Genomic DNA, 24441 nt, shown 5'->3' on the forward strand with positions numbered 1-24441 from the left:
GAGGCCCAATTTGAACCTACAAATGATACATCCTCTACTAATCAAACCTAAAATGTCTCAACCGAAACCACCACCACTGGACCTTTTTCAACCCAACTACCTCCTGAACCAAACCCAACCCCTCCACCTCCACCTCCCGCGCCACGTGCTACCAGTCATCCTATGATAACTCGAGCCAAATCGGGTATTTTTAAACCTCGCCATCAAGCCGATATCGCTCACACTCCTCTTCACCATGCGTTAATTGCTTCCAAGGATCCAAAAGGCTTCAAAACTGCAGTTAAAAACCCTTTATGGATTGATGCGATGCAATGTGAAATGAATGCTTTAAGCTCGAATAACACGTGGAATCTTGTTCCACGGCCCACAAATGGTAATATCATTGCTGTAAATGGTTGTACCGCACAAAATATCATTCTGATTGTAGTATTGAGCGTCATAAGGCTAGGCTTGTTGCACAAGGTTTCACCCAAATACCGGGACTTGATTTTTCACATACGTTTAGCCCTGTTGTTAAAGCCTCCACGGTTCGAATTGTGTTGTGTTGGCTTTAGCTGTCATTAATAATTGGAAATTGCACCAACTGGATGTCAACAATGCCTTTTTGCATGGGCACTTGAATGAACTTGTTTACATGGAACAACCTGAGGGGTTTGTTGATCCAAAATACCCTAATCATGTTTGCAAATTAAACAAAGCTTTGTATGGTCTCAAACAAGCTCCACGTGCTTGGTTTCATCGCCTCAGCTCATTTCTTCTTCAAATGGGTTTTCATGTAGTCGTGCCGACACGTCCTTGTTCATCTTCAAGAGAGACTCCTGTCTGATGTATCTATTGGTCTATGTTGATGATCTAATTTTAACTGGCAATCAAGAACATGTTTTGTCCGCGTTCATCACTCGTTTACACAGCCAGTTTGCGGTCAAAGATCTTGGGTAACTCAATTATTTTCTTGGACTTAAGGTACACTACACCGGTCAAGGTTTATGTCTAAATCAATCCAAGTATGCCAATGGCATTTTAGAACGTGCAAACATGACTCATGCTAAACCCGTCTCCACACCTCTACCTGTAAATATTACTTTATCCAAGGATGGTAGCCCTTATGGTGATCCAACATTGTATCGCTCTCTTGTTGGTGCTCTTCAATATTTAGCTATCACTATGCCGTAAATCAAGTTAGGCAATTTCTTCAATAACCTACGATCACACATTTTCAATATGTTAAAAGAATTCTTCGGTATCTCAAGGGCACCTTACATTATGGTCTCAATTTCAGCAAACCCAAAACGGTATCCCTACTTGGTTACTCTGATGCAGATTGGGCCAGGTGCATCGAAACCAGGCGGTCCACATATGGCTACTCCATTTTTCTTGGTGGTAACCTTGTGTCTTGGAATGCAAAGAAACAACCAACGGTGTCTCACTCTAGTTGCGAGTCGGAATATCGTGCTATGGTTAATATAGCAGCTGAGATCATTTGGATCACTCACTTGCTTCGTGAACTCCATACTTTACCTCTAGATCGCCCCACTTTGTTGTGTGACAACCGAAGTGCCTTGTTTCTTTCGCATAACCCAATCTCTCACAAACGAGCTAAGCATATTGACTTGGATTATCATTTTGTTCGAGAACTTGTTTCCTCTTGCAAGCTATGTACTCGGTTTGTTCCTACCAAGCTTCAAGTTGTGGATATCTTCACCAAAAGTTTATCTCGTTCGCAGTTTGAATTATTACGTCATAAACTTCGTCTTGGTCCTCCTCCATTTTCGCTTGAGGTGGGATGTTAATATAGTTTTATATTTGTTGTATTTGTTTGTATCCTCAAGGGCTTTGTTGTAAATTATTTCCATATATATTGTTTTCATCTATTCATAATAATATTATCAGAAGTTATACAATCACACGTGGCTCGGTTAAAGAAGCGTCACAGACTGTCAGCGGTGACCCACAGCGAACAGAGATCGAGATTCAGTCAGCGGGTAGTTAACCTCCATCTGCATCTCGTTGACGCTTCTGCATCTGGTAGCCTTCCATGAGGGGGGGGGGGAATGAGAATGAGTAATGGAAAAAAAAGATTTTGGGAGGAAGGCTGAACAACCACCACTAACATCATCTCGTCTCTCGTCTCTCTCTTTCTCTCAAGAATCTGAAGGTGGGAGGGTGGCTAGGGTTTGAGAATTGGCCACAACTCAGATTGTTGTTGTTTGGAGATGATGATTGATGAAGGTTGTTGTTTGAAGATGATGATGATGAATGAAGGTACAGAGAGAGACAGAGAAACTGAGACGTAAAGAGATGGAGAGAAATAGAGAGTTGGGGTGAAATTAGGGAAAAGAAGGGGAATAAATGTATATAACCAAGGGCAAAATGGGTATTTCACGTGAAACTAACTATTAAACTAACGGGAGGGACTTAAATCATAGGGAATTTTTATAGGACATGGACTCAGGCAGCGAATGCTTCAGGGACGCGACCTGACAGCGCCCCTAAGCCCCAGAGATGCAAATTGCATTTCACTTTTTTTAATTATTAGTATCAGTAAATGCAAATGCATCTTTATGATGTGTAGAACTAGTGGGATTTCTCTGCGCTACGCAGTGGAAAGTCAATCGGTATCGATTCCGCTAACTATGGTACCGACACTCGTTATATCAACCGAAAATGAAAACCAAAAAATAAAATACATAAAGTCATGATATAGCCAAAAGTATATTGATGTGTGTAAAATGCAACATATAAATTACATCAAATGAGGCATAAAACTAACCCTTTTTAAGTACTAATATTGGAAAAAGTGTGTTTTTGTCTTCCTTTTGTATTTTCAGGATTAAATGAGCTCAAATTAACAAAAGAAGCAAAAAAGCAGCTAAATCTAACATAAATACAAGAAAAGGAACAAAAGTGGATTGCCCGACCCCTCGACAGCATCCTCCCAAGCAAAACAGAGAAGGCAGAAGACTGAACACGCCCCGTGCTCAGCGAGCACGGGGTCGTGCCCAAGAAGCAGCAGAAAAGACAAACCTGTAGAAGCTTCTATTGCTCACCACGGGGGCGTGCCCAGTGAACACGGGGGCGTGCCCAAAGTACTGCAGGCGCATTAATTGTAATTGCGAATTACAATTAATGAGGAGAGATAGTGTCAGACAGGCACGGGGCCGTGCCCAGCGGACACGGGGCCATGCCCAGGCCTCTGTTCAGCCTATAAATAGGAGTGCTTGGCTTCATTGCAACTCATCCCTTGGCACACCACCTCTCTCACACTTCATCCACCACCCACCACCATCACAACACCATCATCCACCACCATCATCCATTGTCCATCATAGAGTGTGTGAGTCGTCTCGGGATCCAAGATTGATCGCAAGAGTTCTTGACAATCAAGGCCATGTTTGCCTAAGTCTCTTACATCACTTGGTGAAGACAAGTGTTTAGTATAGTACTTTTTATTTTTAATCTTTTGCACTTTTTATTTGGTTTTGTATTAATGACTTTAATAACTAGTTGCTTATGTTGAAGGTGACTTTTCCTTATCGTTTGTCCGTGGTGTCTTGGCATTATTTTACTGTCTATATAAAATAAAAGATTTTCACCATTCATATCTCCACGGTCTATATGGAGGTATGTTGGCTACCTGGTCGGGGGTTAAGGGAACGGTTTGGTAAGGGTTTTGCCCTTGTTCAACGTTTAGAGGTCCTGCAAGGGACCTGGGTCAAATTTAGTAGGATCTCCTTCAATACCCAAAGGTATTGGATGGCGGGGATCCAAACTCTTTGACCCCCTCATAAGTTAACTACCATTAATACTATAACCCGGCTATTTAGGACTGTATCCCTGCTGACTCAGACTACTTAGTCGAGGGTAACGTCACCTCCAAAAGAGGGGCCGGCCGTAATTTGTATTAATAACTTAATTCTTTATCTTTCAATAATCCGACCCTTTAGGATTGTATCCTTGCTGACTCAAAGTACTGGGTTGAGGGTAACGTCGCCTTCAAAAGAGGGGCCTACTACAATAACTAAGATAATCTCTTAAACAAGTGCAAAAGTGCGAAAATAATCAAAGGTTATACTAATACACGAGTCGGATCCAACTGATTCATCTTGTCTATCTATTTTTTATTTTTATTTTATTTTTCAGCATTTAGTTAGTTTTATTTTCTTAGTTTAAAAATCTTTTCTAACATTTTGATTTGATTAGACGTTGAGGATAAACCGGTACTAAAAGCTCTTGTGTCCTTGGACGACCTCGGTATCTTACCAACACTATACTACGTCCACGATGGATGCACTTGCCCATATGTGTGTTTAGTGTTAGTAAATATCGTGTTTTATAAATTTAAAACTTGGCTAAAAAGTGTAAAAAGGGCTTAAAATATATACCAAAAATATATTACACTACACACACATCATATATCGACATGCGTTTTACATCAATCGGAAACCGAATACCGATACCGGTTCCAATAACATTATTGGGTAACCAACGCATGGTTGGTATTGGGTCAGTTCGTTTCATTACTGGTATGGTACCGACAATTGGTATAGTTTACGGTATTAATCAACACACTATTATGAACAGAACTCTTAAGCTACAAAAAAAATGGTTATAATGACTTCAATACACAAAAGTTATTTGATGTAAACCAAAAAGTAAAGTCGTTCTTCAAAAATTAAAGTTGTGTTTTACATTAATTGAAAAGCATTAAAAAACGAATGGTGGTACGGCATTGTTTGGTCGGTATCCGTTACGTTTGTCACAGCTACAGGGCGACAACGTCAGTTGATCTAGTCTACAATACCAAAAAAAACTGTATTTTGAACACACCCCGTTTTCAACAAAATTTATCCCGGGTTGAGAAAAAAAATTAAACAGAGTCGAGTGTTCAACTTTAAACAAAAAAGCAAACGAACACTGGTTATTAGAGTAAAACTAAATAATTAAAAATTAGGATGAGTTAAAAGCGTAAATTACATATATAATATATAAAAGTGAAAATGGAAGTTGCAAAAAAAAAGCCCCTGAGTTCATACATCGTATAATAATAAATGATAAACGTATCCATATACACTTTAATGGAGTAGCACAAACGTATAATTAAAAACTCTATTATTTTAAAATTATAATAAACGAAAAGCCTTGATTTATAAAACTAACTATTGTTATAAATTTATCATGATTATAAAAATAATGTAATGCACGATACAAATAAGAATGGAATGTAAAATGATAATAAACGAATAGTCTTTAGTATAAAACTAACTATTGTTATAAATTTAACACGATTATAAAAATACTGTAATGCGCGATAGAAATAAGAATGGAATGAAAAAAGTAATGTATGGCTTTACAATCAATTTGTATATAAACGGTCTAATGGTGACACATCAAGTGGCCCAATAAATTTAGTTATTGTTAATAAATATTGCAATTACAAATGTAACTAGTGGGTGAATCCGATGTATTGCATTGAGAATGTTAAAATTAGTAAGACTCAACTTTGACGGTTGAAAAAAAGTTTATTTACAATGTTTTGTTACACAAAAGGTGTATGATGTAATCCAAAAAATAAAAACGAACACCAATATCGGTTCTTCGGTCGGTACCGGCTTGGTTTCGTCACCGCATATGTAGTTTTTAATAAAATTTATATTGGAATGTCAAGAAAATATTAAACGTAACGGCATATGTAGTTATCAAAAACCAAACAAACGAAAGTTATATGTTAAAAGTAAAAGTGTTGGGTTAAAGGCTTATAATTTTTTTATAGCAAAAAGAGTGAAGTTGAAATTAGAAAAACAATAAAGAAAATAAAAAATTAAAGTTGGTGTTCACCCAAATTGAAAAGAAAAAAAAAACAAAAAGTGAAGTTACTAATTCACCCGACTTGCAAATGTTATTATTAATAAAATAATAATACAGTAATATAGTAAATTTGGGATGAGATTAGATAATTAGAATTCAGTCAATGACCTTAGACTAAAGCATTCACCGCCACTAATAGGCTTTGCATTAACAAGGAAATGACAGTAAATAAACTACCACTGCTTACTTAAGACATCATGACCCGCTAACACTAACGACTAATAGACGATAACTACCCATGTTGCCTATCCGCTACTGTTACTATTTAGCATGAATTATCAGTAGAGAAACTAATAACAAGAATATCAGAAACCTATGGATAATCAAACTCATAGCAGATGACACGCTATCACTTTGAAAGCCAACTAAATTTACCAATCCGTTGACTTCATCCTCAAGTGCAATGCTTGAAGAGCCTGAAACAGTAGAGAAAACTAAAGTTGAAATCCAGTAGAGGTGACAAATGGCAATTTGGCCCTTTTAAATGGGTGAAACAGGTAAATCCAAAAAGTTAGCTTAAAAGGAAACTAGTCAAACGAGTTACATTTGCTTATTATAAAACCTTAAAAATCAATTCATTCAAAGATTATGATTATTATAGTTTATCGTGATCATATCTGACACCCTAACTACTTATACAACATTTTGAATATTTTGAAGAAAAGGGGTGTTGGGTCAACCTAAAGATTTCAACCCATACCGAAAGTTACCAGTTGACCCAAACCCCCTTTGACCAACCCGAATTAACACGTTAAAAACATAGAACTCACAGTTGTATTCGGTCCATCCAATTGTCTGCTTTTCAAGATCATACAAGAAGAGCTTATCCAAGAGTATCAATTCTGCAAAATTAAAAACAAATAACAAGGAATGAGTTATGGATTTAATCTCATTAATTAATGTGGTAATTATGTGGTTAATTACCTTCCAATACAATTATGTCCCTTTCACTTGTGGAGCCCATGTTATTCTCTTGCCACCCCAAACAAATTAAATCACCCTACAAGATTTTGATGCTGTTGATTATATCATAAGATCATGGGTAAAACATAAACCCTAATGATGTAAATTCAATCATAAACAATAAAATAAGAGGTGTGTACCTGATTAGCAGTCACCACACCAGAGAGGGAAGTAGACGTCATGTTCGTCAGATTGGTCTGGTTCCCCTTTAGGATGTATCTTCTTGATGGTAGTACCGAGTTCTTTAGGGTTGAAGAACTCGTAGTAATGGAGAGAGAGGAGGGGCGATTTTAGTGTGATGTTATGAGGGTCTAACCCTAATCCCTCTCTAGTAATCTCCTTATATACACCCAAGGGGAAACCCAATTAGTTAATTAGGGTAATCTGGCCCATCAACAATTACCAACTAATTTATTATAGGTTTAATATATTTTGATCCAAATAATATAAATGATTATAATGGCTACACAATTAAATATAAATATAATAATTATATTTAATCTTACATTCTCCCACTTAGCCGAGTAATCATTTATCATGAGTATTAGATTAGTCTGATCAGAAGTTAATACTCATTTTAGCCTTAAACAAGTACTATAGCAGAGAAATACAGCCGTTGAATCATTATGCGACTCAGGACCCCCATTAGTCATACTATAGCCTTAATTTAAAACCTAACAGTTATGATCAAAATACAAACAAGCCCTTTAGCGTTTGATTTGTATTTATAGTTGTCTATATGTCATTACACCGGCAGAACATATGTAAGAGACATACAAAATCAAACTGATGAGGAATATTAAAAGTTAATCATTCATAGTACGATATGCAGTTGTACATAGTCATCAATAAACCCGTGATTATTATAAGCGCTTACATAATAGTTATGGGTGATAGACTTTTAGTTATAGGATCCTTAAGCATATCATGAATGCATTCGATACAAAGATTTAGTTTCCTCAATTCGTTCATAAACGAATAATTAATTGTGTATCGAAATTTAATGCAGCACCTCTCGAACTGTTACTGTTCAAGGAGACATGGTAGCTGACTTTATCACAATAAGTCTTCAATATATTAATTATATGGAGTTAATAAACTTATGAGTCCACTGATAAATTTTCAACAACATTTAGTGACTATTGCTTTGTGATCAACAATATATTATATCGTCATATCTTAGGTTGTTATTATCAGTTTATTATGACTCCTCCATAAGATAGGTTTTGTCTGCTGACATAAAGATATACCCGAAATTACATTTTGTCATCTTTGAATATTACAAAGTTAGAGTAATAAACCAGTTTTAATTCTCACTTCTTCTTTAAATTATAGTCTCTCGTTTCTTTTAAAGATATTGTAATACTCAATTAAATGCTTCACATTAATCTAGACATATCTAGTGTGTTGCAATATGAGTAATATCTAAACGAGTATAGACTTGAACTTACATAAGGCTTCTAATTAATGAAGCGTAAGAAATAATCTCATTTATCCTATTATCCTCTAAAGGAGAGCAGTATTGTTTGTTACATATGTAAGGACCAATTTAATGTTAAACTTATGGAACGGAAGTAATGTCCCATTTGGTCTATCTCAACATGTTATGATATCTATTATGTAAGAGATATCTCTGAGATCTATTATATCAAAGTTTGTGTTAACAATGCTTTGACTTATGTAACATATACCTGTCAAAAGAATATCATCTATATAGACAAGTTTATCTTAGTTGCTCCCACTCATCTTGAGGTAGGTACATTATTCCACTTAGTTGTTGATGAAAATAATTTCGTTAAGATTTCATCACATTATGATGTTTGCATTAACCCATACATAGATTTTATTGGCTTATAGACAAACTGTTCTTTAACCTTAAGTTTAGAACTTTCAGGTTGTTTTATGAACATGTAAATATGTCAGCCAGTTGTTAGGGAAAGTTGTTTTAATGTTCATCTAATGTAGCTCAAAACTATTATAAGCTACTAGAACAGTGATGATCCTAAAAGAAATCTTTTGTTAGATATGTAAGAAAGATTCTTTAATAATATATCTTTTCCTGAGTATAACCTTTGACAATCAATCATGCTTCTTTGTGTCTTAACGTTTATATAAGGATTTGGTTTAGTTATGAACACTCTTAGGTAATTCAATCAAATCCCAAACGTTATGCGAACACATAAAATCAGTTGTACTAGAAAACTGTTTTATTCTATTCAGAAGATTGATTGACACTAATGGCTTAATTAGAAGAGATAAGATCAGTAAACTTTTCCAAAATCCATTTCAACTCCAAATTAGGGAGGTTATGTAATCATCAAAGTTAGTAGGTTTTTTTAAACCTAGATGACCTCCTGAGTTGATTGTTGGGTTTGTTAGAAGTTTCAGTTTTATGGATTAGCTCTTGGTTAGGTTGCTATCATTTTCAGGATTCTAAGTTTGTAAGAGTTGGTGCAGTATGGTGTACAAGAGGTGTAATCGGAGTTAAATTCAGAGTAAAATTTAATGACACTCTTCCCCCCACCTCTTGTACTCCTTGCAAGTCATGATAAGGAATTTGACTGCTCCCACTGACCTTAGAAATCTTTAGGAACTCAGCATGCTTAGGGTCAATATTTAACGACCAAACAAATTCTAATAGAGAAAACATATTAATGAACATATTAATGACGTTAGTCATTGTAGTTTCTCTTGTTGAGGATTATGTTAGTTTAGGTAAGAAATCTAAGTGTGCCCACAATTAAGCAACAATGAAACTTTTGTAAGAGTAGTATTAGATTTTAAGGAGACAAGTTATGATAGAACAGTGTCAAGATGGAGCAGTGTCTTGTACAAGAGGTGTAAATTTATGTAATGTAAAATTTTCACTCCCTCACCTCTTGTAACTATTGCTAGTTATTATTAAGGCACTTAATGCTCCCACTGATCTTTAATATCTCTATAATGCTACAAGAGAAGTTTCAATGAGCTACGCAACGTGGGAACCTATCACATATGACTTTATTTGATTCCTTTAATGTCCAGATATCATGAGAAACTTTAGGGACATATTTAATAGAAATCTTATTAAGTACATATATGAATATATTTCTTTAAGACCATGGGCCATATAAGACTAATTTAGATACAAGCAAATAGTCTTTAATTGATAAATGAATTATGTCTGAATATTCCATTTTGGAATAAGTTCCACAAATGTTAATGAAATATAACTTATGATGGACCCATACTTATTCCTTAAGCCAAGTAATATTTAGGGCTGTAACGTCATGATTTAAAATCACTTAAAATGAGATTAGATAAAAAAAATCATCCTCATTAACCATGTCATGATTTCTCATGAATTTCGGTTATAATGGATGAAATTTATAAGTCTCATTTTATTTTATCAAATTCTCATTTGCATGATGACAAAATTTGTGAAAGTTTAAGATATCATCTAGTTCCATCTTAGTAATGTTTCTATCCAGATATTAAAACAAATAATATGAGAGTTTAAGTAAATGTGACTTTATGTTAACCATGCAAACCTCATAGCCTTCATAACATAGCTTAATTATGATACTATATTCTGATTCTTCTTCAGAATATGTAAGGTATCGAAAAGTTTTGTTAGAAGACTGCTTATTATGGTTTTTTTTTTTTTTTTTTTTTTTTTTTTTTTTTTTTATAGCCTTAACATTTAATTTTTGTCACTAACTCTCATGTTAATTATTTGTTGAGTTCTGGTAAGGAAACGTTTAGAACTAGAGTCAACTTATCATGTGTTAATAGGAATATTAAAAATTATCAGACTTAAATATCATTAGTAAGTGACTACCTAATTAACTTATCCAACCGTTCCTTTGAATAATAGATAGTCTCGTTGCTTATGCCTAGTCTAATGGCATAATCATGTAGTGAGATTTTCCCTTGAAGAACATTAGAGTTGGGATCTTGTACTTGTATTTTGACTATGGACCTTAGAACAATCCTCTTTTAAGGTTTTAGTGGTTGTAAGGTGAATAACATCTTATTTTCCAGTTTTAAACATTTATTTATTTGTACATAAGTTGCTTATCAACACACTCATTATACTTTGGTACTTTTGAGTGTTATAGTTGATTTATAAGGCATCAAATTGTACAAGTGAAAATCTTAGTATGTAATGTACTGGAAAAATGTACTTATTTTCATGCGTAAGCCCTTAACTATATGGGTCATGATATTGTACATTATAATGTATTCACATATACCACTTAACTTTATAATTTAGAATTTTAAAAAAGAAGGCATGCATCTTAGGAGCTCTTGTGATTATTCCATAATAATAGATTAGTCATAGGGAAGACTTAATCTGGAATAACTTTAGTGATAGCAATTATGTTAGAGAGTTCTTGATTATCATAAGAGACATCATGTTCGATTTGTCCTGATCATCATGCTCTAATTTTCTTCTTTATAATCTTTATCAGAAGAGAGCAATAGGATTATCGTGTCTTAATAAATAATCAAGGATTTAATTTAAGAGCTAATTCCAATAGAAACTTTAATAAAGCAAACATTTTGGGTTTAGGAATTAGAGTGGATGAGATATATGTAGAAGTAAATTATAGTGAGTAAAATTATGGGTACTTAAAATAAGGCAGACGAAATGATCATAAAATTAAGTAAGGATCATTAATATAAGGATCATTATGTGAAGAGATTGTGATATGTCTATTACTAACATCAAAATAATAGACTTAGTAAAGTCCTACTTAAACAAAGACAAATCAGCTTTGGCCAGAAGTGTAATCATTTAAGTATGTGTGCAAAGTAATCGTGACAAATCAGCTTTGGCCAGAAATGAGACAATCACTTTAGTTATGCACTTGTCAAGCATGCTAAACATAAATGAATTAAATCAGCTTTGGCCAGAATTAAGACATTTCACGTTTGTAATGCATACTTAACATAGCTTTTATAAGACTTGAACAATAAATAGATGTAGTAAATCAGCTTTGGCCAGAATTAATACATCAAAAGCTCATTCAAGTTAAGCTATTTTGGTTTTGTAAAACATTATTTGATCCTTATTAATTAACTAAGTATTTACAAAACCAATTATTAATTAGCTAAGTCTTAGTTCACATTAAACAGCCTAAGTTTTGAGATTTCGAGTCATGGTCTCGAGTCGTGCTGTTATGGTTTCGAGTCGCAACTTTAGTCTCGAGTTATGCTGTTATGGTTTCGAGTCGCAACCTTAGTCTCGAGTTATGCTGTTATGGTTTCGAGTCGCAACCTTAGTCTCGACTAATCACGTTATGGTTGCGAGTCGCAACCTCATGGTTTCGATCAATCACGTTATGGTTGCGAGTCGCAACCTCATGGTTTCGAGTAGCAACCTCATGGTTGCGAGTAGCAACCTCATGGTTGCGAGTAGCAACCTCATGGTTGCGAGTAGCAACCTCGTTAACAGCTGTTTTGTGATAAAGTTGAATCAGCTAATTTTAAGGGATTTGATTATAATTTCAAAAAATCTCTATCTATCCAAGTTAATTATTCGATTAAAATAATATATTATTCGAAAACTTGGAGATAAAGTTATACAATTTTAGGAAATATAATCAAAATCTAACTTATCCCTAAATAAAGGGATTTCTTTTAAAATTAAATGTTAATTACATTATTACCAACAAAAAAAACGTTGGATTATATCATAACTATAATATTAATAAGATTGTTTTTCCATTGAATTCAATTAATTTATAATACAATGGACATAACATGGTTAATGATTGCAGCAAACTTTATTTATGATATGAGATATTCTTTTCATCATCAATCATAAGCATCCATAAAATATTGACTTCAATTAAATATTGATGAAGTGTAAATCGGAAAATAATTCAATGAATCAATTTTGATTTCAAATTTCAAAATCAATAACAATACTAATTAATCAACAGTGGGAACGAGAACCGTAAAGGGTTTACGTAATTTCCATTATTTTCATTAAACGGCTTAGTAATCATCAAAGATAAAATAATTTTGATTGATTTTAAGTTCCAAATCGATTCATTGAATTCCTTGATTGAATTGATACAATCAACATCTGCTCTGATACCACATGTTGATTATATCATAAGATCATGGGTAAAACATAAACCCTAATGATGTAAATTCAATCATAAACAATAAAATAAGAGGTGTGTACCTGATTAGCAGTCACCACACCAGAGAGGGAAGTAGACGTCATGTTCGTCAGATTGGTCTGGTTCCCCTTTAGGATGTATCTTCTTGATGGTAGTACCGAGTTCTTTAGGGTTGAAGAACTCGTAGTAATGGAGAGAGAGGAGGGGCGATTTTAGTGTGATGTTATGAGGGTCTAACCCTAATCCCTCTCTAGTAATCTCCTTATATACACCCAAGGGGAAACCCAATTAGTTAATTAGGGTAATCTGGCCCATCAACAATTACCAACTAATTTATTATAGGTTTAATATATTTTGATCCAAATAATATAAATGATTATAATGGCTACACAATTAAATATAAATATAATAATTATATTTAATCTTACAGATGCATTTTATTAAAAAGCATAATTCATATACACTCCTCAAAATTTACATAATATCATACCCAAATGCAAGTTCTCCTTGTAACAGATTTGAAAATGGGTATGTCCAATATTTTGATTTTTTGTTCAACAAATACCGAGTTTTGAGGTGATATATAAAACTGTGTTAGCATCAGAACCGAGAAACTATGCAAGATCAAGACAATCCCTACCGCTAAGGCGCTAATGGTCTACCACATGTAACTCTACCAACGACGACAGTGGATTGGCTGAATTAGGTATCAAGTGTCACAAAAAGGAAATGACTAATATTGGAATAACACACACACTCAATAAGAATACATTGACTGCATAGAAAGAAATGATGGTTATGTCAATAGCCAATGGCCACTTCATAAAACATTTTTAAGCAAAAGAACAAATAATGCTGGTTCAGTTCTGAAATTTAGGTTGTAGAAAGTTCTACAATTTGCAAAACAGTACCATTATTCTTAAGAGTCGTTGAAGGAAAAAAAGCTCTAAAGGGTTTGCAAGACAAAGGATACTTACATATTTAAACAGATAATCATGAGGATCAACCTTCAATGAAAGTGAATTTTCAAAATGGAATGTGACTGCTGGAAACTCATCATCAACACTGCGATCATAATCGTTATCATTGCTTTAACATAAGAAGAAAAAGGTTACCGAATGCCTCAAAATCAAGTTTTTTTTTTTTTTTTTTTTTCCTTTTAGGGATGGATACTAGTCCTCTAAAATGCAGGTTATGAAGAAAGAAAGTTCCTTACAGTTTTATACCCCTCCTTCCAATGCATGTAACAGTGTCATGAAGAACATATATATCGGAATGCACTGCTAGTATCTAAAAGAAAAGAAACAAAAATAACAAGCACATAAAATAAAAAGAGAAAACTTCCTTCCAAATGAAAGCTATGACTAGCCAGTTAGTTTAATCAACAATAAATGATTAAGAATTCACCTTATTCACCAGTGGCTTGTAGATCACTTCTGGGAGATATACCAATGATGTACCACTATCGATTACTGCCTTTCGCTTATCTACCCCTCCATTTGAAAGATTCAAAAACTCTCCACCGACTTCAATTCTCGTCACATAGGCAGTGATGTTCCCTATAGATTCAAAAGTGATATTTTCTCATCGAATGTCTAAAACTAGGGAATCTGAACAATCAAACTAGAATATAGATGATGGAGTTAACTGTCATTTTGGCCTGAAATGGCAAAAGTGAACAAACCACAGGGACGAAAATGGCAGTTAACTCTAGATGATGGTTAGAAAAGATAGTAATTATTACTCACTCGCTGGGTATGAAAGGTGTTGAATTAATAACTTTTGGCTGAACAACATGCCCAATTGCAAAAATACCACCCATGTTATAACTATCTAAACAATGTGCAAACATCCTTTTCACACCGAGAGATGCCAGTTGTGATAAGACGGATGCATTTGATTTTCCGAAACCAAGAATTCCATCAAAGGAAGAATTTAGGTTGCCAGATTGTATAGTACGACACCTGATTAAAACAATAATAATATTACATATCAAACGGATCATATTTCTAAAGCCTAATTAATACATGAGTTTTGTAATTAATATTAACGGATGTACCCAAAAATAACACTTGCATTTTCCAGCCTAGTTTCAAAGTCACCTGAGACACTGTGATATTGGACAAGATCTTTGACCAAGTAACCCATACTGTTACTCCCATCTCCATAGCTCTCGTCACGGACAATGACAAGACGTATTAGCCTTGCAACCAGCCCCATTGATGTCTTTGCAAATCTCTTCATCACATGTCACCAACTTTCCCGTAAACGAATCATTTGGATCATATAGTTGATGGCCCGGCTGTCAGATATAGGATACAACATGTTTAGCTGCATGATCATAAATGGGCAGGCCCAAAAAGCCACCGCTGACACACTACACAGAGACCAGTGATCATATGGGCCGGGTGGAAATGAAGTACACGAGTCGTATGAGAGGACTAAAATTTATATTTAATTTAAAAGCAAAACTACAAGTATGAATACATATACAAAAGTAAATCAAGAAACAAATATGAAATACCTCATCATGATAGCCTTTCATATGGCAATCGATCCACAATATATCAGATCTTGTATCCACTTGCACATAGTATTCCTTTGGTGGTGTTCCTATTGTAATTGTATGGTAAAACCTGTGAAGATTAGATCTACCTATCAGATACTTGCAAAACAAAATTCTGTTGAGATAAAATCATTCAACAAATTTATTTAAATTAAAGCAAATCATGAAAGTAACATCCCAATGCTAAACAATCCATTCAACAAATTTCAAATCGATTCTTACACCAAGTTTATGACTGAACATCTGGATTCAACAAATTTCAACCAGGCCCATATATTTATCCGTGCCGTGCTGTGTTGAACCTATTTAAAACGTGTCCGAACCGTTTAATGTTTGTTTGTGAATATGAGAGTGATTCGTAACAATTTAAACAATCAAAAACAAAAATAATAATAATAAAAATAGAATAAAAAAATAAATAAATAAAACTTTTTTGTAACTGGTGTGGCTTTTAATCAACTGTTTTGTAACTGGTGGTGCTAAACGGGTCGTGTTCATGGGTTGGCAGGTTTAACCCGGTCCGAACCCGAACACGACCCAAAGTTTCGTGGGTTGACCCGAACACGACCGGTTCAACCCGAATTTTTTAGTTTTTTTTTTCTGAAATTAATATATTTAAATTAAAATTTACTTAAAAAACACAAATGCATATCATACGATTATATGTAAATTATGAACTCTCGTGTTTTAAAAAACACAAATGCATATCATACAATTATATGTAAATTATGAACTCTCGTCGTGTTAATTTAATGTATGACGTAAAATATATTGTAAAAAAATATAATATAATATAATATGTATGTGTTAAATAGGTCAACCCGTCAAGCCGACCGGGTTGACCCGAACCCAACCCGTTAACCTAAACGAGTTCACGGGTTCAACCTAAAACTAACCCGAACCCGTTTAAACTAAACCTAAACCCCCGAATTTTGTGTTAGGTTCGTGTCGTGTCAGAAATTCACACCCGTATGTATATATATCAAACTCGATGTCAAAGGAAGCGAAAAGAAATGATTGGAGAACGGAAAGGAGGGTTAACTAATAACGTAAGAATAAATATATTGAAATTGAAGAGTTGATGAAACGGTTAAATGGAAAACTAATTTCGCTTTTAGAAACTGATAGTCAAATGAAGATATAAAAAAAAAAAAAAAACTTTAAATTTGAATAATTTTCATCTCATTGTCAGGTTAAGACACTTATTAAACAGGTTGGTTGTGTTTAGGTTAACCCATTTATTAAACAACACAATGATCAATGAAACATGATTAAAACACAACACGAAGGGTTAGATACCCCTGGGAATCAGGAAGTTTAAGCTGATGGTGATTATCAAAATCTAAAATAGCCACAACTGCCCGTAGCTGCCAATTTAAGGTGGACCTCACTCGGAAAACAGCACCATTGTCAATTGCAACAGCAGTAGTAATGAAGATCACAGACGCACATAGTAACCACACGAAGCTGGAGACAGCCATGATCGGCATACGATATTAGGGTTTACGAAGTGGGTTTTGGATTAAACATTGTAAGGTTTGTGGGTTTGTTGGGAATGTGACTTGTGAGTGAGAGCTCTGGAATTGTTAGCGAGCGAGTGTAACATTTCGTGGGTAAAAATATGGTTTTAATGGTGGTTGGTAAGATAATTTTTTTTTTTTTGAACGGTAAATTTGGATCACTGACGGATCACTGGAGTATCATCGTGCCACCAGCGGAACCACCCGATCATATCCATCTCCACTAGGCATAATGCCTATACACCAATTCAGGAGAAAACCCAATAAATATAAAAAAACCCTCTTTGTGTGAATCGAACCCAGGACCTATTGGTCCCAAAGATTTATCTTACCTCCAAGATGCTACTAGGCTATAAAGCCATGTGCTGGTGAGATAAATACAGGAGCAATTAAGGCTTAATAGGCATAAATGGACGAAAATACCCTGCACGTGGGGGGGACTTAACAGCAGACTTAACAGACATCCAAAAAATGGACTCAAATGGTTAAAGAAAATGCTTATAGGGACTCAGGTCGTTAAACTTTTCCTTTTGAACTCAACTAGTTAAAACACAAAATACAGGGACTCAAAAAGTAATTTACCCTTTCTACTGTTACAAACTTTTATTTTTCAGATTAAATTGTACCAGTAAAAAGAATATATGTATTCTCATGTTTTTAACTAGTGTTTAAACTCCCCCCCCTCCCACTCCCCCCCCCCCCCCCGCATTGCGGGCGCGGGGTTGTTAAACCATGAAAAATTGTAAAATAAAAACATGAATTTACACTAGTAAGCAAACGACAGCGAAAATCATGAAAAGTCGGAAAAATACGAAATTATACCGTCACGTGACGTAAAACGTATATAACGACAAACGTGAACTTATACCCTAGTCACGTGAAGTAAAACGTATATAACGACAAACGTGAACTTATACCGCAAAGTATATACATTATAAATAATGCTTTAACTTAAAGACTCAAAAAAAAAAAAAAGAATTTCAGATCCAAAAATAAAACATTTAAACCTGATGGGTCAGAAATGTAAATTACATCACAAGACAAAAAAAAAAAAGAAAAGAAAAAGAAAGAAACAATCAGATTCTCTCGTGGTAAAAATTGAATGACAATTTGAGTGGTAATTATGTGAATATGTTGAATTTGAGGTTTCTTTAGCTACTGTAGCCAAGAAACTACTCAAATATATATCTAATAAAATGAAAACTGAATGAATAAATAAAGGGGTTGGCTAAATGCACCCCTATTTTTACTTTTCATACCTCCTTTCTAAAAATATCATTTTAAAAACTTGTCATGTTTCACCCCTATACAAACCATTATATTTAAAATGTTTTTTTTTTTCCAAAAGGTTAAAAAAACGTTTTTTGTACTAAAAAAATAATAAGGTTTTTTTTATTAATCTTTCTTTTTTCATAACAATTATTTTTAAATATTAAAATTATAACCTTTTTCTCTAAATCAAACGAATCTTGGTTTTAAAGACACTTTCTGACTAGTATTTTATTATATTTTCCTTCATAAACAAGCTTTACGAACTGAAAATTAACGTTGTTTTTTATGAAGAAAAAAAAGATAAACATATTTTTTGAAAAAAAAACCCGTTAATTTTATGTATTTAACCCCAAAACCTCACTTTTATTCTTTTATTTCATAGTTTAGTTGTCTTGCCTCTTTTATTTTAATAATACTATTATTATATTTAAAATATTTTTAAAAAATGATTAACAGTTCTATATATTAAAAATAGAAAATATTTTTCATTTCTTCAAAAGAAAACATTTACATCACTAGCTTATATCTATTTATTAAACCATGTGTGTTAATGAATAAATAAATAAGTAGGTAGTATAATATTTTTTTTTTAAACAAAGAGTTCAGTTAGTGTCTTAGAATTGAAACTAAAACGGATACATCAAGCAAAACAAATTAAATTATATTGACTTACTTCAATTTAAAACATTTGTTTCTTAATAAGAAACCACTTTTCGTTTTAAGTTAAAAAACATTTCAGAATACAACTAATAGTAATAACAAAAATAAGATAACAAAAAGCCTGAAAAAGATATTATAAAAACAAAAAAGGGTTGAATAGTATTAATGTGAAAGTTTAGGGAGGAGGTGCGTTTAGTAAAACGGGGTGCATTTAGCAACACCCATAAATAAAATGAAAACTGAATGAATAGTGAAATGAGGTCATATTGGTAATATCATTCATATTAGATTATGGGGTATGGGGCGGGGGTTGGGGGAATGGGTTGGGTACAAACACCCAAGTTACCATCCCGGGTGGGCTTGGGTTTCGGTGTGGCTACTTGGGTGGGGGTTTCAACCCAGGCGTTGGGCGGGCCTAGCGGTTTCCGTGGCCGGCTCTCATTGGCTGGGTTGGCTAGGCTATAGGTGGCTAGAATTTTTTTTTAATTTTATGTGTATTTTTATAATAATTAAAAAAAATTATAACACGTGGCCAACCCACGCGGGCTAGCCACGCCCCGCCATACCGACCCAACATACAACTGACCAGCGGTGCCCAACGAAGTCCCCGTGTCAACCCATGCCCCAAACCCCCGCCCCACCATACCCCACGGTCTTAAAGAACCAGGTGGGCAGGTGAGTGTCAAAGTAGACCACGCGTCATCTGAGGGTGGTGTTGGGTTGTTCATATACGCAAGTGAGATCTAGAGAAAGAGAGAGAAACGTAAGAGAATGATGAAAAGATGAGAGAGAGAGTGACGGTTGCCGGCCATTTTCTCTGGCCGACCGTCTTGGTACTACAACGAGCAGCTCCAGGCTCGAGTATCACTTATCTAGCTAGAACGGAGACAGAGAGAGTTAGATGGACATCTCCAGTGGGCCTGGGTTTAGGGTTCAGGCGACCATCGCAATAATAACATAAATTTTGCTTATTTCTTCATACTTTGTTGCATATTTCTTTCAAGTTTTAGTTATTTTTCCTAATTTTCATTTAAACATATGGATCGCAATAATAACATAAATTTTGAAGTATATTAATATGATACATACCTTTTTCAAATTTTTTTCTTGATTTCTGTACATATAATTAACATATGTTTTATGTTTGGAATTCTCCTAAAGTGAATCAAATGAACAGTAAACTATAAATATAATAAAATATTATATACAGTTTTTTTGTATAGTTTTATTATCTTAATATTATAATAATTATTATCTCCTTTACTTTTTAAGTCTGATAAGCTTGGTGTTAACCAATACGTATATCGAAAATACCGGTTCGTTATCGGTACATGAAGGTACAAACCAGCACCAGCCTGGTACATAAAACGCCAAAATTCGGTACCGGATTGAGTTTGATAATATTTTAGTTTGAGAAATTTGGTACTGCTACCCAGTACCATTTGCTCATCCCTGATCACGGGTACTGTACGAACATCAACGGTATCGTACAACTTTCTTTTAGTTTCAGGGGTAGAGATGAGTTCGGTGCCAACTGATACCGAATCGGTATTGGTACCAAAAATACCGGTTACGGTATCGGTATATGAAGGTAAAGCCGGAAGCGAACCGGTACTAGGAACGCCAAACGTCAGTACCGAACTGGTACTTAGGATCTTTCGGTTCGGAAATTCGGTACGGGTACCCATTACTATTTGCTCATCTCTGACTACGGGCTTCTACAGAACAACATCATTACCATACAACTTTTTTAGTTGATTTTCTTTCGGTTATTTTTTAGTGTTTTTTCTTCATTTTATTTTTGTCGGCAATTCCGTGTGCAACGCGCTCGTAGTGATTTCAAACACATATAAACACAGACTAAATAACAAAAAAATTTCGCCGCAACACGGTGACGGTTTTAAAACTAGTTGTTATTATAGATAACGATAATATATACACACGTGAGAGCACAATACGAAATTATATTTTTATTATTACAACAAAATTATATTGTTATTATTACGACAAAATTATATGTTTATTGATGCGGTGGTGTTATAGGTTTTTATATATTTTTAGCCCTTTTTACACGTTACTCAAGTTTTAAATTTATAAAACACGATATTTTACTAACACCAAACACACATATAGGCAAGTGCACCCATCGTGAGCGTAGTATAGTGTTGGCAAGATACCGAGGTCGTCCAAGGACACAAGAGCTTTTAGTACCGGTTTATCCTCAACGTCTAATCAAATCAAAAGTTTAGAAAATTAAAGGTTTTAAACTAGAAAATAAAAACTAAAAATGCTGAAAAATAAAAATAAAAGTAAAACAGATAGACAAGATGAATCACTTGGATCCGACTCGTGTTTAGTGTAACCTTTGATTATTTCCGCACTTTTGCACTTTTTAAGAGATTATCTTAGTTATTGTAGTAGGCCCCTCTTTTGAAGGTGACGTTACCCTCAACCCTGTAGTTTGAGTCAGCAAGGATACAATCCTAAAGGGTTGGATTATTAAAAGATAATTAATTAAGTTATTAATGCGTAATGTGGTAGGCCCCTCTTTTGAAGGTGACGTTACCCTCGGCTAAGTAGTCTGAGTCAGCAAGGATACAGTCCTAAGTAGCCGGGTTAATGTTTTAATAGTAGTTTACATATGAGGGGATCAAGCAGTTCGGACCCCCGCATTCCAATACCAGTGGGTATTGAAGGAGGTCATACTAAAGTTGACCAAGGTCCTTGCAGGATCTATACACTGAACAAGCCAAGACTCTTACCAAACCATTCCCTTAACCCCCGACCAGGTAGCCAACATATCTCCATATAGACCGTGGAGATATGAATGGTGAAAATCTTTTATTTTATATAGACAGTAAAATAATGGCAAGACACCACGGACAAATGATAAAGAAGATTCACCTTCAACATAAGAAAATAGTTATTAAAGTCATTAATACATAACCAAATAAAAAGTGCGAAAAGATTAAAAATTAAAAGTATTACACTAGACACTTGTCTTCACCAAGTGATGTAAGAGACTTAGGCAGACATGGCCTTTGATTGTCAAGAACTCTTACGATCAATCTTGGATCCCGAGACTACTCACACACTCTATGATGGATGATGGTGGTGGACGTGGGTTGTGATGGTGGTGGTGGGCGGGTGAAGTGTGAGAGAGGTGGTTTGCAAAGAGATGGTTTGCAAATGAGCCAAGCACCCCTATTTATAGCCTGCACAGAAGCCCGGACACAGCACCGTGTCCATTGGGCACGACCCTATGTCCACCCATCTTCTCTTTCTTCATTAATTGCAGTTTGTCTGCATTAGTTGACCACGCCCCCGTGTCCGCTGGGCACGACCCCGTGTGCAGAAGCGTATCTGTACTATCAAGATTTTCCTAAATTCTACGAATCTTAGAGTTGACCACGGCCCCGTGTCCGCTGGACACGCCCCCGTGGTGGGTGATAGAAGCTTCTATAACTTTGTCTTTTCTGTAGACACTTGGGCACGCCCCCGTGCTCATTGAGCATGGGGCGTGTTCAGCCTTCTGTTCTCTTGTTTTTGCCTGGGAAGATGCTGTCGGGGGGTCGGGCATGCCACGTTTATTCCTTTTCTTGTATTTTTGTTAGATTTAGCTGCCTTTTTGCTTCTTTTGTTCATTTGAGCTCATTTAATCCTGAAAATACAAAAGGAAGACAAAAACACACTTTTTCCAACATTAGTACTAAAAAGGGTTAGTTTTATGCCACAATTGATGTAATTTATATGTTGCATTTTGCGCACATCAAATACCCCCACACTTGAATCTTTGCTTGTCCTCAAGCCAAACTCTTTATAACGTGGCTTTACACTCCCAAATGGAATGGGTTGAAGAGAAGGTTTTGGGCTTGTCATAGAGTGTCGGGATTTCCAAGATTCTTTATTAAGTTTTATTTTTATTTATTTACAATCCTATTCGTCATGATTTATTTAAAACATTACATAAGATAAATTACTTATTAGGGCATAACATGCCTTTTTAAAATTCCATTTATATACAAGTTCACATACCTCACGGGGGATCACTCAACACTCGGCCGAAGATGTATTTTAGTGAAATACTCGAGAGCGGCATGGAACTTACTCCTACCATAAGCTTGCCAAGCAATCAATCCTCCTCCTCCTTTTTAACTATATACCTTTGTAAATATCAAGAGAACTTTTGGGGGAAGGGTTAGGCTTGGGTTAAACGTAGGTGGTTGGGTTAGTGGTTAGTAGAAAAGGGCGAAAAGCGTAAAAAGCGTCGGTTTTCGTAAGACTTTTTATTTTTTATAACTTTTTATTTTGATGAAGCATTTCTTCAAACAAAGTTATTTTTGATAAACTTGTTTGTTTATTTCTTTTGGCTTCATCATCATTTTTTTTTATAAGAAAGTCATAAGAAAAACCGAGCTTTGTTACTAAAATAAAGGGTTTAAAATGAAAAAGGGTTTTGGTGGGTAAAAGGGTGTTTGTTTTGGGTTAAGAAATGAAAAGGTTTAGGCTCAAAAGGGGTTAACTATGGGGATTTTGGGTAGGTAGTGAAACAAAAGAAAAATAATGGTGTAGAAATAAAAAGGGTTAGTCCTAACGCCTCCATCATTTACTTACTCGGGTTTAAGTTGGTAAGGACCGGGAATGTATCGTCGTGGCAAGTTCTAGAGTCGTAAGAACCAAGCGGCTATTCACACAAGAAACGAAAAATGAGCATTTAGTTTAAAGATGTGTATTTGTATGCTCAATAAAGGCTCAAAACTCACTTTTTGTGGGAATGAGTTTTTATGTGATCAACTATATATTATCAAATTTTAACTAGATTTATCATGTCGTTTCATAAATTTCTTATGTTGGTTCTTTTTATCACGACCCTATCGGTTGTAAATTTGTAAAAATATAACTTTTTTTAGAACTTGAAATTCCCAAATTAAACCTAGACAAGTAAAAAAAATGAAAATTTTTGAAAAAAATTTGGGGTGATTAACGGTTCCAATAGAGTTTTGTGTAAGGATTGTAATTAGGACTTGCAAGATTCAAGGTTTTAGCATCCCCCAATACTTAAATTACACATTGTCCTTAATGTGTCCCAAAAATAAGTTTTTAGGTTTATTGAATGTGTAAAAGGTGTGTTAAAAACAAAAATTTATGTTACAGGGCGTCTGGACACGGCCCCGTGGTGTCCGGGCACGGCCCCGTGTTCAGATCGCCAGTAACAGAAACTAGTAAAAAGAAATAGAAGCCTGGGCACGGGGGCGTGTTCAGCGAGCACGCCCCGTGTCCAGTTACCTGAACTGGGCATTTTCTGCAGATGGTTGAGCACCGGGCGTGTTGGATGAGCACGCCCCCGTGCTGAACTTGTTGTAATGAAGAAAAATTCTCGGGTGGCCCTGTTTTTGTGCATGGGGTGCTGGTTTAAGTTTCCCTTGGTATCCTTCACCATCCCAAGTGTATTTTAACCATTACAACATCATCCAAACAC

General features: G+C 34.9%; 1 protein-coding gene across 1 annotated transcript; it reads right to left on the minus strand.

The window, feature by feature from the left end:
- Positions 1 to 5986: 5986 nt before the first annotated feature.
- On the minus strand, positions 5987 to 14936 carry LOC110927543 (aspartic proteinase-like protein 2). The gene is made up of 7 exons (XM_035989929.1): positions 14693 to 14936; positions 14352 to 14503; positions 14161 to 14234; positions 13922 to 14009; positions 6790 to 6865; positions 6636 to 6707; positions 5987 to 6281 (listed from the first exon to the last, which is right to left on the minus strand). Exons 1-7 carry the CDS (start codon positions 14739 to 14741, stop codon positions 6127 to 6129), a joined length of 666 nt encoding a protein of 221 aa, XP_035845822.1. The 5' UTR covers positions 14742 to 14936; the 3' UTR covers positions 5987 to 6126.
- Positions 14937 to 24441: the final 9505 nt, after the last annotated feature.

This window comes from Helianthus annuus, chromosome 1, assembly GCF_002127325.2.
Source record: "Helianthus annuus cultivar XRQ/B chromosome 1, HanXRQr2.0-SUNRISE, whole genome shotgun sequence".
NCBI classification, from domain to species: Eukaryota; Viridiplantae; Streptophyta; class Magnoliopsida; order Asterales; family Asteraceae; genus Helianthus; species Helianthus annuus.